At 31.1% G+C, this 14,485-nt stretch overlaps 1 protein-coding gene across 1 annotated transcript; it reads right to left on the reverse strand.

Moving 5' to 3' along the window:
* Positions 1-10,767: 10,767 nt before the first annotated feature.
* On the reverse strand, positions 10,768-14,094 carry LOC111893869 (uncharacterized). Its single transcript, XM_023889960.3, has 7 exons — positions 13,700-14,094; positions 13,521-13,615; positions 13,180-13,300; positions 12,950-13,068; positions 12,679-12,865; positions 12,434-12,577; positions 10,768-11,196 (listed from the first exon to the last, which is right to left on the reverse strand). Exons 1-7 carry the CDS (start codon positions 13,940-13,942, stop codon positions 10,900-10,902), a joined length of 1,206 nt encoding a protein of 401 aa, XP_023745728.1. The 5' UTR covers positions 13,943-14,094; the 3' UTR covers positions 10,768-10,899.
* Between the last annotated feature and the right edge of the window lie 391 nt (positions 14,095-14,485).

A 14,485-nucleotide genomic window follows, 5' to 3' on the forward strand; every position in this document is an offset into this window, starting at 1 on the left:
TAATATTGAGCCAAAGTGTTCCTTGAATAACACAATAATATTGAGCCAATATTTTTTTTTCAACAAAAATTCCAGAAATTTAAAAGATATAAACAATTATTTGGAATATGATAGAAATAAGGTGAAATTACAAAAAATACGCAACATACGTTATTCTCGCTCTCAATATAGACAACTTACTTTACTTGTTTTATCCATAATAGCATCATACTTACATTTATTTATCATAATAGCATCCGATTTCATTTATTTTTTTCTCTAGAAACAATTGAGAGCGAGAATAACGTACTTTACATATTTTTTGCAATTTCACCTTATTTCTATCACATTCTAAATGATTGTTTATATGACAATTTACTTTACTTGTTTTTATCTATAATAGCATCATACTTACATTTATTTATCATAATAGCATCCGATTCCATTTATTTTTTCTCTAGAAACAATAAGTAACTTTCAGTTTACCTAACTAAACAATAACTAATTTGCAACTTATAAAATGTTTACAAGTGTTTTTTTAACATCTCATATATAAATATTAGGCCATACGATATCAAAAAGGGGACACCGGTGGTATTCGACGTGTCACCCTTTCACCGTCGGTGAACACCGTGCCGTGAAGGGGATTTCACCTTCGGTGGTCTTGTACTGTTGGCGAAAATTCGATTTTTGTGGGGATTTTGAGTTTGGAACGTTGCCAAACGGTTAGCAACGACTAGTTTGGCACATTTCATTTTTTTTCTTTTTTAATCTACTATATATACAAATCAAATTTCCAAAAAATCACCACACTATATACTCTCAACAACAATTTTTTCTTTAAAAATGTCTTCTTCCAACAATCTAAACTCTTCCAAACAAAATGCTCAAAACCAACATATTAACAACCCTTTCACACTTTTCAGCTACGATCCGTCATGACCACCAGCTTACCAGCCACAAATGGATGGTGTTCCTAGTTATTACTCACAGTTCCAAATTCTCCAACAATTCCATTTTCAATCTCAACCTCAAACCCAATTTCCATTCAAACTGTCATTCACACCTTCAACCAAACACAAAGAACAACAACAACCTCAACAACAAAAGAAAGGGAAGGCCGATCCAAAAAGATGGACACAAAAAGAAGAAGTTGAGTTAGAAAGGGCATGGGTCGACATATCTGAAGATGGTGACATGGGAAATGGTCAAAATCATGATCAGTTTTGGTTACGTATCATGAAGCGCTTTTGTTGGGGAATGGGTCGAAATCCAGATTATCGGACCTCCGACCAATGTAACTCCAAATTGAATCTTATGAACAAAGCTGTCACACATTGGAATGAAATTTACACAAACTTTGAAAAGCAACAAGCTAGCGGAGAAAGTGAAGCGAGTTTATTGAAAAAACACACGCTACATTCCAAGATGATATGCAAAAGCCTTTTAAGTTTATTCATGTGTGGAAAGTTGTCAAAAGAAGCCTTAGGTGGAGGGAACTTGTAACACATGAAGAAATTGCAAATCCGCCAAAAAGAAGCTGGACATCTTCATATTCGAGCTCACAACAAGTCTCATCGGATGGTCACGTAGGCGTTAATCTTAATGATGATAACAACGACACTGAAGAAATACGTCCGCCTCCTCCTCCAATGGAAAGGGACAAAACAAAAGCTCGAGCAAAAGGAAAAGGGAAAGCGACATCTTCAAAATTTTCAACCGGAGCCGAACGGTCAGCCAGATTGGAAGAAATGATGATACAAATGACACAATTGAATTCAACTTTGGAGAGGTATATGGCCGAAACCGTTCAACTCACCGAGTATTCGTTGTTAATGCAAGATGTGAGGTACCTCGACACCGAAGATCAAGAAGCGGCAAGAATTATGAAAACATTGATTCGGGAAAAATATAATCTAACGAGACGCAATTGAAAATTCGATGCTTTGTTTTTTTTATAGGTTTTTAAATTTTAACGTCATGTTTATTATTTTAGGTTTTCAATATAATTTTACTTTTCAAGTTTTTTAATTTAATTTTTAGGATTTTTCAATTGTAATTTTTAAGTTTATGTTATTTTAAATTTTAGTATGGTTTTAAAAAAAATTAATATTTTTCTAAAATGAAATTAAAAAAAAAAAAAAAAAAAAAAAAAAAAAAAAAAAAAAAAAAAAAAAACTCATAGGCACGACACCACACTTCGTAGGTAAAAAATAATAAAAGTGTAAAAGTCTATGTAACGCCTATGTGGCGCCCTTTTACCATTGGCAAAGAAAAACATGACACCCCTTAGCTTTAGACAAGACCAACCGAGAGCTAGAACAATTACAGTTAAGATAAAATACATGTGAAAACAAAGAAACATCTTGCAACAATATCTAATGGGCTTAAAGGTGTAAAGTGTGAGGGGGCTTCTTTATACAACAACCTTCACACTAAGTCGAATTTTCCATGCTATTTGATGAAAGCGCTTGAAAGTGAGAGGGTTTGAGAGCAAATAAAATAGCAATGTATTTCTCTAAAACTCCGTAGCAACATCAACTTTTAACAACTTTCAAGGGATAAGTTAAACTTCATCGTTAACATCTTGCAAGAGTAAATTAGATTGATCTTTCCTTTTGGACTTGTAGTCTTCAGATCTAGCCACCAACTTGTTTTCTTGATTTAAATTAGCCAACCCATGATAAGCTTTAACAAATATAAACCAGAAAATGAAAAATATTGGAGAGAGATAACAGAAGACAAATCTTCAAAGTAGAAACACTATAATCAAAATTTATAGGGGATTGTGGTTGCAACCATAACTATATTCCTTCTATATACAATTTACCCTTGAAAAACAAATTCAAATCATATGCATTATGCGGGTAAAAATGGCCATTTTCACAAAACAAAGGTAATAAGGATTCATTTTTACATCGCTTAACTCGGGTATAATTTTATATTTATATTTAGGATACAACTTTAACTTTATAGATTTGTCAACTCAATAACCATTTATAGAAAAAAGGTGCATGTTATGGAATTTGGACTAAAAGTAGAAATATATATATATATATATATGTGTGTGTGATTATTTGTTGCACTAAGTTTATATATTACTAATATGAAAATAGATCTCTACTCCTGTAATGTTTATAAACAAATTGATTTTGAAATTTAGCACATGAAAAGAAATCAACTAATGAGACATGACCTTCTGAAGCAATATCTTCATAGCGTATAGTAGCCACCGTCACCTTCAAAAGCATCAAAAGCCATAATACACATCAAGTTCTATTTCAAATTTTATTCAAGGCTACACTCTCCTAACATAATGATTCAACTTTTCTAGAAAAAATACTTATATGTATACAAAGTTTTATTTATCAGAAATCTTGACTCTTGAACCTTTTCACCTTAACCACCATCATTAAGCTTACCAATAAATGAATAAATGAAAGAAAATAGTACACCACCCTGCAAAATTTTAATAAGATGTTTACCCAAAATTAAAAATAGTCAAACTGTCTCATAACCAAGTTGGCTAGAATAGAGTTTTTTGTAAAAGTAGGGTGATGTTTAAACTTTAAATCAATTGGTAGAAATAGGTTTGTTCGGAAAACCTTTGCAGAAATAGGTTGTTTTTTTTTAAAATGGGTCCACCAGCTTTATCAATCTGACGGTCCTAACTCGTATTTCTGACGTTTCTAATTAAAAATTATATATATATATATATATATATATATATATATATATATATATATATATATATATATATATATATATATATATATATATATATATATATACTAGGTGTAAGACCCGTGTACTACACAGATTTATTAAAAATACAAATTTAATATCAATATCAATTTTAGAGCTCTCATTAATTATGACATTTATTTTATTATAAATATATCAATTCTTTTTCAAAAAATATTTATTTCTCTCAATATTATAACCGAAATAAGTTATGATATGTGAAAAAATCAGAAAATTACATGTGGAAATAAACAAATTCTAAAAATCTATTAAAATGTCATGTGTTCAAATCAATGAGGACATGACATGTGGCAGAAAATGAGTTTTATTTATTAGTATAGAAGAGATCGGGTCAAATTTTTGGAAGAGATAAGATTTCAAAGCTAATCAGATTAAAATTTAATATTATTTTATTCATGATTAATTGTACTTTACGCTTAGAGTGTTGAACGTTTTAAAAAAATAATATTATTTTATTGGATCTATTTATAGAAATAGTAGGATTTCTTTTATAAGTTAGTAGATATATATATATATATATATATATATATATATATATATATATATATATATATTTCTAACCTTCATATGTTATAATGTTATAATTTTTGCCCTTCAAAATTTATCTACTTTTTATTTACCTTTTTTATTATTGAAAACACCAAGTTTTACCACTGTTATTAATTACACACAATTAATTTATTTAAAGTATATAATTATAATTTATATATTATTTTTAACAAATTAAATAATAAAATATATCTCATCAATAACTTAAAATACACAACAATATTAATAAAAGATTAATTAAAACATTAGAAACTGTGTGAAATGTCTGGAATTAATGTTTGAAATGTGCTTAATTTATTTAAAGTGAATAATTATAATTTATATATTATTTTTAACAAATTAAATAATAAAACATATCTCATCAATAGCTTGAAATACACAACAATATTAATAAAAGATTAATTAAAACATTAGAAATTGTGTGAAATGTCCGAAATTAATGTTTGAAATGTGTTTAATTTATTGTCAAAAATGTCCGAAATGTATTCCTAATGATATAACTATTTAAAAATATAACAAATGACGCAAAAACACTATATTATAATTTTTTATGATTTTGAAACTATATTTTTTAAAAAAATTGAATATCACATTTTCCAATTTTGTTCCATATTGACCTTTTCATTTTTGTTCGATGGCACAAAAGACACGCCGTTTCCTCCTTTTTCGACTATGACATCATATTATCCAATTTTTTTTTTTAAAATTCATTTTTTCATTTTTTTTTGGCGATATTGACATTGTATTTTCCAAATCACCATGAGAGGTCTCGATAAAATAGTCAATATATAACAAAATTAGAAAATACGATATCAAATTTTAAAAAAAAATAATGCAATGCCAAAATTAAAAAAATAAAACATGTCATCTTTTGTGTTATTTTCTTTGAAAAATAATACATAAATTGTAATATTTGCTATATATAATTAAACTTTATGTATTATTTTTAACAAGTTGTATCATTAAATATATCTCATCAACAAATTCAAATAGATATCACCGGTGAATATATTAAAATGTTACAAAATTACATTATCAAATAAAATAAAATAACAATACAAAATAAACATCAAATTTAACTAAAAACTATATTATAAGAATTGTAAGGGCGGGTTTTTTCATTATGGTTTAGTTCGAAATATGAGAAAATCTTGATTCCGAAATGTTCGATATGTATACTCTAAAATGTCCAAAATATACTTCTATAGTCTGAAAACGTGTGAAGTGACGGTAATTTATAGTCAGAAACGTCTGAAATATATATTCGTAAGGGAGATAATGTGGTTTTATTAATATTGTATTCCAAGCCGAGCGGTATCAGGTGGTATCCTCCTTTATTGAGGTCGAGTGTTCAAGTCTCGTCATGAATATAAGTGAATTTATGAATAGATTCTATATTATATTTGCCGGTTTAAAAAAAATACTGTAATTTAAAGCTTACTTCTTATGATATTGTGGTTTTAAGATCTTTTATTCAATAGTGGTATGTATTTAAGATGTATTTTATGACTTGGTTTGTTAAAAAACAATATATAAATTATAATTATATATTTTAAATAGATTAATTATTCATGATATATAATAGAGCTAAAGTTTGAAGTTTTATATATTAAAAGAGGTAAATGAAGAGTAAGATCAAATTTGAAGGGCTGAAATTATAAAATGTTAGTGTTGAATATGCAAATACATATCATTATTTAGTTACATCGTTAGTAATAGGGGTTATAACCGATAGAATTGTGGGTCCTATTTCTACAAAGGTTTTTTAAACAAACCTATTTCTACCGACTAATTCAAAAAGAAACCTATTTTTACAAAAAAAAACTCGCTAGAATATAATAAATAAAACTTATCTATGCATCTAATAGACTTTTATTAAAGGTTAATATTAAAATGACAAATCTGAAAAAAAAAATTGTTTACGGAAGCAAAGGCAAAATTACTATCAGTAACATTACCTTTTAATGTCTTATTGAAGTATTCCACATCAAGACTTTCTAAAAATTCTTTAACTACACAATCGAATTTGGTTATAAAAGTTTGGGTGTAGATAACATGGGTGGTGATATGGCAACAACTCATGCTAAATCATCATTTTTTATAGGTTTCAAGTTACAAGCTACCCTAAACATTAACAAAAAAATTTGTAACTTTGTAACTATTCTGAGTAAAAAAAGCATGTTGTCTTTAATGATAGAAAGAGCTATATTAAAATGAGAAGATAGCTCACCAGCCTAGATCATTCATATAAGGCATGTCTCAAATAACACCTTCTGTATGTCACCACTACTTAACAACTCCACCACTGAAGCCATAACTTTTGGCTAGAAAAATGTGTATCTATTAGATGTTTTCCATGTTATCTAGTTAAATGAAAGAAAATAATGATGAAAGTACCCTTGGTTCATGATATATGGTGTGGAGGGAGTCCACAAGAGGATGACAGAATAAGGTCAAGCAATGATTCTTACCGAATGCAATAAGTGGAATATTGTGTTCTATTGTGTAATCAAATGCTTGTGATACTAACACCATATTATTAAGCATCCAAATTCAAGATGAATTAACTATCAAAGTATAAATTATAAATTATAAATACATAAATACATTTAAAAAAAGGTGAGAAATTCCAAACAAATAATAATAATAAAAAAACTAAATTTTATGTTTTCAAGTAGCTATCACAACTTTTACACCTCTTGATGAAGCCTCCCTTAAAGCCTCGGCATTTGTAGTAGAAAATTTTCTTTTGCTATTCAGAAGTGTACCTTTATAGTGATTTATGACTGTAAGGGTAAAATAATCGTTTAGTCACATTCAGATGTTTTATTAAGAACATTTGAAGTAAATCTCACCATCCATGTCACATAAGATATAACTGAATTTTGGTTCGTAGAATCGAAGACTACCGACTTTTTCCCTTCCTTTTGACAAATCAAATGTAAAGCTTAGTTACAAATATAGAATTGTACTTAAAACTTGAAAAAGATATGGAACAAAATTTTAATTAAATTAAAAATACCATCAGAAATCTTTAGTAAAGGGGCTTCATCAGATTCAACAGAAGATGCACTTTGTATCAATCCTTTTCCTTTCCATCCAAGATTCTTCAAAACACATGAACATACGGAAGATGATTGAGCAATGGAGGATGATAGTAGAGAAGAGACAAATGTAGACGATGACACACAGGAATAGCGAATCATCATCATCTTCTCGTTGGGTTATACTCAATTCACCTGTATCAATAATTAATAAAAAAACCCTAAAATCAGAACCGTAACATGCACAAATCAGAGACGATTACATTAAACTAACATCGTAAAATTGGAAAAATGAATTATGATGTAACATTTGGTCCAGGTATAAATCAACTTTTATGTATAAATCTTAATTGGGGTGGCCACAGTGTGGTGGAGCATCACCACGATGTGGCAGAGCGTTTTGTAACCAGGGGTTTTGAATGACCACCACGACGTGACGGTCTATAACCACGACATACTGACGATTTAATAAGGAACCCTAGTCTTCAGGCTTTGCACCCCTATTTAAGGGAGTGTGATGGTAAGGGTTGCTCACCCTCAGTCTCCATCACACTTTCTCAGCCTCCAAGCAAACCTTAACCTCCAAATTGCTTTTTGAGCCTTTGGTGTTGATTTTTGGGTATTAGAAGAAGAAGAAGAAGGTGACATTTGGGCTTGGATTCAACAAGGGACTCTTCTCATCTTCTTATTGTGCATCTTCTGGACTTTTGTAAGTCCTCAAATTCCATGCTTTTTAGTTCTTTGTGCATAGATCTAGGTTTCTAAGCCTTATTCTTCATGTTGGGACTTAGTGGAGAGTGTTAAAATTTCATAAAGTTGCCAACTTTATGGATCCCCAGAGTCCCTTTGAGGTTAGGAGTGTTGGATCTAGAATTTCTTAGAGTTTTGAACTCTTGCATGTGATCTTGGACCTTTTTACTCTATTTTGACATAGTTTGAGTTCAAGACATGCATGTCTATAAAGCAACGATTTTTATGGTTCATTGGATGAGAGAATGCCTTATGGGAAGTTTGAATGGTTGGTTTGATGAATTAAGAGCTTATTGGAATGAGCTAGTCCGAACAGTCACCAAGGCGTGATGGATGGCTGCCATGCGACTGTTTTGTCCTCTAGTCACCACGACGTGGCTGGAGCTAACTATGACGTGGCGACTGGCTGAGTTGACTTGTTGAATTTGACCTTTGACTAGGGTTTGACCAAGTTTGACCTAAGGGTATTTTAAGTGGTATTTGAGATTGGTCATTTCTTGATGAATAGGTGACTGGTTGAGCTGACATTCAGAGTTGTATCCTATTCAGAGATCTTTTTCAAACTGGGAGGTGATTTTTCCTCACTGTACTTGCGGGTTGAAGGCACCAATGTCGACCTACTGAGTTATGTACCATGGTTCAAGGAATGTTGTTATGTTGCATTGATTTGTTAGAACTGAGTCCTGGTACATAGGATGTTATTATCCGGTAGTGATCGGTAGATATGCATGTGAGTCTGTTTTTTGACTATATAATTATATGTCTGTTGAATATATGTTATATGTTATATGTCGACATAGTATGGTTGGGTTGGGACTGTACTGCTTCGTGCGGCTAGTCAACGAACCTGGGGCAATCCAACCGAGAGGTTGTGGGCCAGGGTAATCCAACTGGGAGGTTGTGGACCCAATACGTTATTTGTAGGACAATCCAACCGAGAAGTTTTGGGTCAGGGTAAGCCAACTGGGAGGTTGTGGCCCCAACATGCATTTTGTACATCTGTTTGGTTGTGCTATGTGGTACTTTGGGGGAACTCACTAAGTTTTGACTTACTGTTTCAGTTTTACATTTTAGGTACTTGGGATGACCGGGACAATGCGAATGTGTGATCGTATACATCCTTCAAGGATATGTTTTGGGAGATTTTATGATATGTTGATTTTGGGGATATTTGTATGGATACTTGATTTGATATGGTTTTGGTTGAAAAGAATGGTTTCTTTTAAGTTAAAAATGAAAAAATTTATCGTGGTTTTTGAAATGTTACACATGAAGGAAATTTCATTAACATATAAAAACAACTAAAAGTTGATACGATGTATTTGAAACAACCGATCAATCCAAAAGATGAATGAATCGAAACTCACGTTTCAACGAAAGCAAACAAAGAGATTCGACCAGAAATTTTAGATGATAGTGAGGAAGAGGCGAGAATTGGGGTAACATATGTCGGGAATAAGATGTGGGAAAATAGGAGCCCTAACATGATACCATGAATCAAAAGCTCTCCCTCTGTAATTTGTTGGTATAAATACCACCAGATAGTAGTTGGAGGAGCAAAAAGTCAGGGGAACGTGGGAGGAGGCGGTTCTTGACTGATTCAACATGAAAAGTTATCAGGAGGTTATAGAAGGATACATGGGTATTGAGAAATGAGGGAGAAGAAGAAAGAAGTGCGCCAATGAGCTAAAGCCAGATGAAACCTCCAATTAACGGTAAATACATAGTTATTACGGTCCAGATTGAAAGTTGGGGGAGTTTGAAGGGTTGAGATGTGTTGGACGGTTATTGATTCACCGTCGTCAATAATATAAAGAATAACCTTTGAATTCTTCAAGGTTATTTCAAATAGTAATAAACTATAAAATTAGAGATACTCTTGCAAACATTTTAAATGAGAACTTTTTCAAAAGGTTATTACTATCTAAAATAACAAAATAACAAATATAGGTTTTTATTAAGTGTATATTTTACTTTTTTGTTATGCATAAATAACCCTCTATCATTCGATAATATTTAATTTCACTCCTCTAGATATAAAAATTTCAATTTTTTATTACGTTTCACTAGTTAGTTTATACTATTAAAAGATTCAATAAGATTTCATTTACTAAATATTAAATTTATAACAATTATATAATATTTTCAATATTATATTTATCTTTAAAACTATATATATAATAATTTATTCACTAATTAATTTATATTAAGAAATAATTTTAATTTTATTAGAGTATAAACATCTAGCAATATATTTTTATAAAACATGTCATATTACAACGTGCTTAACAAACAAAAGACCCTTTATAGAACACTTTAGAATTATATGGATATGAAAAATTGCCTTTTAAAGAGGTTAACCATCGGTGAAGGTTTTTAATAATTAGTTAAAGTCAACAGATAACTACTGTTTTGACAAACATAATAAGTCATAATATATGTTGACCGTTGTGGATGCTTTTAGGGTTGTTTTACAAAACTAAAGGTTCAAAGAATGAGAATGTAGGGTTCCTTATCCTCCGGATGTCGTATCAAACGCGCTGAATGTGATTGGTTTCATTAAGAGGCTATCAAACAACCTTTCAAATGATTTCAACATCTTAATGGTTTAGAGAAGAGAAGGTATGGTTCCTTAACCGTTCAGAGACTTTCTCAAGCACGTTGGATGATTCCATTTACATGTTATCAAACGCCACCTTGATACATACCAAAGACGACAAGTGAAAGTATAAACCCTAAAACGTTACAAAGTGTTTATTCAAAGTAGAATGCCTAAATCAACAATTACAATGTGAAATACTATAGAAACGAATCACATTTTGGTCTCGAGAAAGTAAGTTGAAGAAACGGCTAAACCATCGATGTCATAAGTGCGAACAAGTCTCTGTCTTTTTGTAGGGGATTTGGGTTCGACCCAACAAAACTCTAAATGAAAAGACTTGGCTTCACTCACTTGTTTTCCCACATCACATGGACACCCCATGTACATGCCTCCCGGTAATAATGTGATTTGATAGCCACCATCATATTTCACCAAGTTACCCGACATCTTGCCTGTCCATCGCACATTTGTGGATACATTTTTGTCCTTGTATGTTGATGTTTGATCCTGTTTACCATGATTTGTTACAGTTTTAGTCCCTATGCTTGTAACTTTTTATCGGTTTTGATCCCAAAAGAATCGGTTTGCAAATTTTGGTCCTTATGTTGATGTTACAAAATTACATAAATGGTCCATGTGGTTTAAAATATAGACCAAAGGTATTTAACCGTAAAAAAATTTTAACAGTGTTAGCCATAAGGACTTATGGTGCAATGTTTTCAAACTACAATGATCACCGGTGTCATAAAGCTCTCATAAGGACCATGTGTGGTCTCTTTTGTAAACCACAGGGACCATTCATGTAATTTTGTGTAATGATATTTAAGCTTAACTACTCAGCTGTTAATTTATTTTGAATGACCATTTTATCCTTGGAACAAAAATGAAAAAACTGTAAAGACTTTGGGCCCAATTCGTAATTTTCTCGTCATTTTATTATTTAACTATTTTCTAAATTTAATGTATTTTATTTTTAGTTATATATTAAAAGATTTAAAATTTTATTGTTTTACGTTGGAAGAATTGTTTTGCAATTTTGATCCTGATGTGGTGATGCCGATGTTTCATAATGATATTGGTCCCTGGATCGTTAAACCTACCTACTCAAATTAAATTTGGGTAAATGACCATTTTGCCCTTGGAACAAAACTGAAAAAAAAGGACTACAATAGGGGCCAAATTTGTAATTTTCTCTTTATTTTATTATTAAACTATTTTCTATAACATATTTTATTTTTAATTATTATAAAATTAAAAAGTGAGTTTTAAAACTATTTTACATTTAAAATGACCATTTTGGACCATATTTGTAATTTTCTCTTACTTTTAAGTATCTTTTTAACGTTTTCGGACCCAAAAAGAATAGGTTTGAAATTTTTGTCAATATTTTAATGTTTCATAATGGCTTTCGTCCCCGAATAGCTAAATTTAAATCTAACTACTCAGCTGTTAATCTTTTTAAAATGACAATTTTGCCCTTTGGACCAAAACTGAAAACAGTATACGATATACCACAGGGACCAAATTTGTAAATTACTCTTAAATAAAACTATACTATTTTCTAAACTATAACGTATTTTACATTCAAAATGACCATTTTTCCCTTGGTCAACCAAAACTTTTTTTTTTCTTTCTATATTGCATGTACTAATGTATTCAATACGATGATATAAATTATACTATTAAAAATTCATTTTTTTTTTTTTTTATATATATATATATACTAATTCAAGAAAAAATAAACCTGGATTAGCTGACCCTTGTCATCAATTTCAAGTGATGTCACTGTGTCAGCTTCAGCATCAGTGGCACCATAAACACCACTACGCTTTGTTACAGAGTGACCTTTCCATGTTCCAAGATGCTGATTGATCCTGTTTTCTTTCTCCTGATATATAAAGAAAAAAAACAAACACAAGAATTCAAAAGAGAGTTCATATCACTTGAAATTTGATAATAATAATAATCATCATAAAGCCATGAAAATACCTTAGAGTCATCAAGAAAAGGAGGCGTAACCACTCCAACACCTTTTTGTTCAAGAAAGAGGATAAGCATCTCAACAATACCTTTCGGATCCATTATATGGAATGCTCTTGCTCTCAAATCTTTGTCTAGTGAATAAAGACAGTTTTCACATACAATAGAAGGTAACTTAGAAGGAAGCTTCAGGTTTCTGCATATGGTAAATATAATAAAAGATAAGTTACAAGCAGATAAAACAAATTGTAACACTAATTTACACCATTAAAATACTCACTTGGGTGATGCTTCTCCAATGTCATCTTCACCTAACACTCCTTCTCTTAATACTGTTTCTAACATGCCTGCTGTCTGATACCTTAATGCAAATGCTTTCTCTTGGGGAAAGAAACCAATCTGTAGACTAATTACAGTGGATATATTTAGTAGGAGAAGATATCAAAAGTGTTGGAACATTTCAAACTAGGTATTTGTTTATACATAATCTAGATGCACAAATAAAAAAACCTGTTGATATTTTTCTGCAGTAAACATGTTGGTTTCTTTGATTTTGTACTCTGCCCATTCGGCTTCATGATCTGTTTTGGAAGCTGAATAGCTTGATGAAGATGATTGTTTGATGTACAACCTGAATTTGACAATGGGAACCATGGTTAAGTGAGTAACACATAGCACACACAATGCTAGCTAACAAAGCATCCAATATGAATCAAACCAATCAACTCATCTTGAGCTTGAATTAGGTATGTTGCATTTCTGTATTAATTCTAAGATACAATTGTTCAAGAATCATAAATGTAACATTCATGTAATTTGAATAAATCAATTTGATTGAAGAAGAATCTTACGTCTGAATCAAACTAATCAACTCATCTTCACCATAAGATCCCGCGGATAGCCTGGTATCCACCTTATGCATCAACTTCCCCGTTGAATCAAATTGCTGATCAAAGCACGATATAATCATCTAATTAATAACAAAACAACTTCAAAAACCAAAACAGATGATCCGAATTGTGATACCGACGTGAAAAGAACCGGTCCAGTTCCCCAAATTGAGTCTGATGAATCGCTTAAGAGCGTCGATGCTCATCGATTCCTGATTTGTTTTTTGAGGATTATTATACGAAGTCGATGAAGGAGACGTTGCGTTGGTTAACAATGACGTTTTGTGAGGAATTGCTCGACGGTATGGTTTAGGGTTTATGAAAACTGAATTGACCGAATTACTACTGCTGCAAAAAGCACCAATCGGACAGAAGGCTGCCATTCGAGTAATCAATTGAGGCCAATTGAAATCTTTGAGTTTTGGTGGAAGCGTAGTTCGTTGTGTTTGAAGTTATGTCGGAAGATGCACTGAAAGCATTTCCATACCACCAACAGATTTGCAAATATCTTATCCACACTAAAATCTGTTCCAGCATGTTTTTTTTCCAGCCGTTTTATGTTTTTGTTTTATAGCCGAACAATGTTTAGTATATTGATTTAAATATTTTTTCGTGATTTATTTTTTTTTTGGCGTTTATTTTTTTTTTGGCGTTTAAAGGATACGAACTTGTGAGTTAATTTTATACCTATTTATGTTTTTGTTTATAGCCGAACAATGTTTAGTATATTGGTTTAAATAGTTCTTCGTGATTTTTTTTTTTGGCGTTTAAAGGATACGAACTTGTGTTTTACTGGTTAATTTCATACCTTTACCTATTTTTGAAGGTTACACTGTCTTTTTCACCTGCCAACTAAGCAGGTGAGTCAACAATGACTCAAACTCATCGTTGCCACGTAAGCCAAGAGTCTAAGCATAAAACCGAAC

The sequence above is a fragment of the Lactuca sativa genome, chromosome 4 (genome assembly GCF_002870075.4).
Source record: "Lactuca sativa cultivar Salinas chromosome 4, Lsat_Salinas_v11, whole genome shotgun sequence".
Classification (NCBI taxonomy): Eukaryota; Viridiplantae; Streptophyta; class Magnoliopsida; order Asterales; family Asteraceae; genus Lactuca; species Lactuca sativa.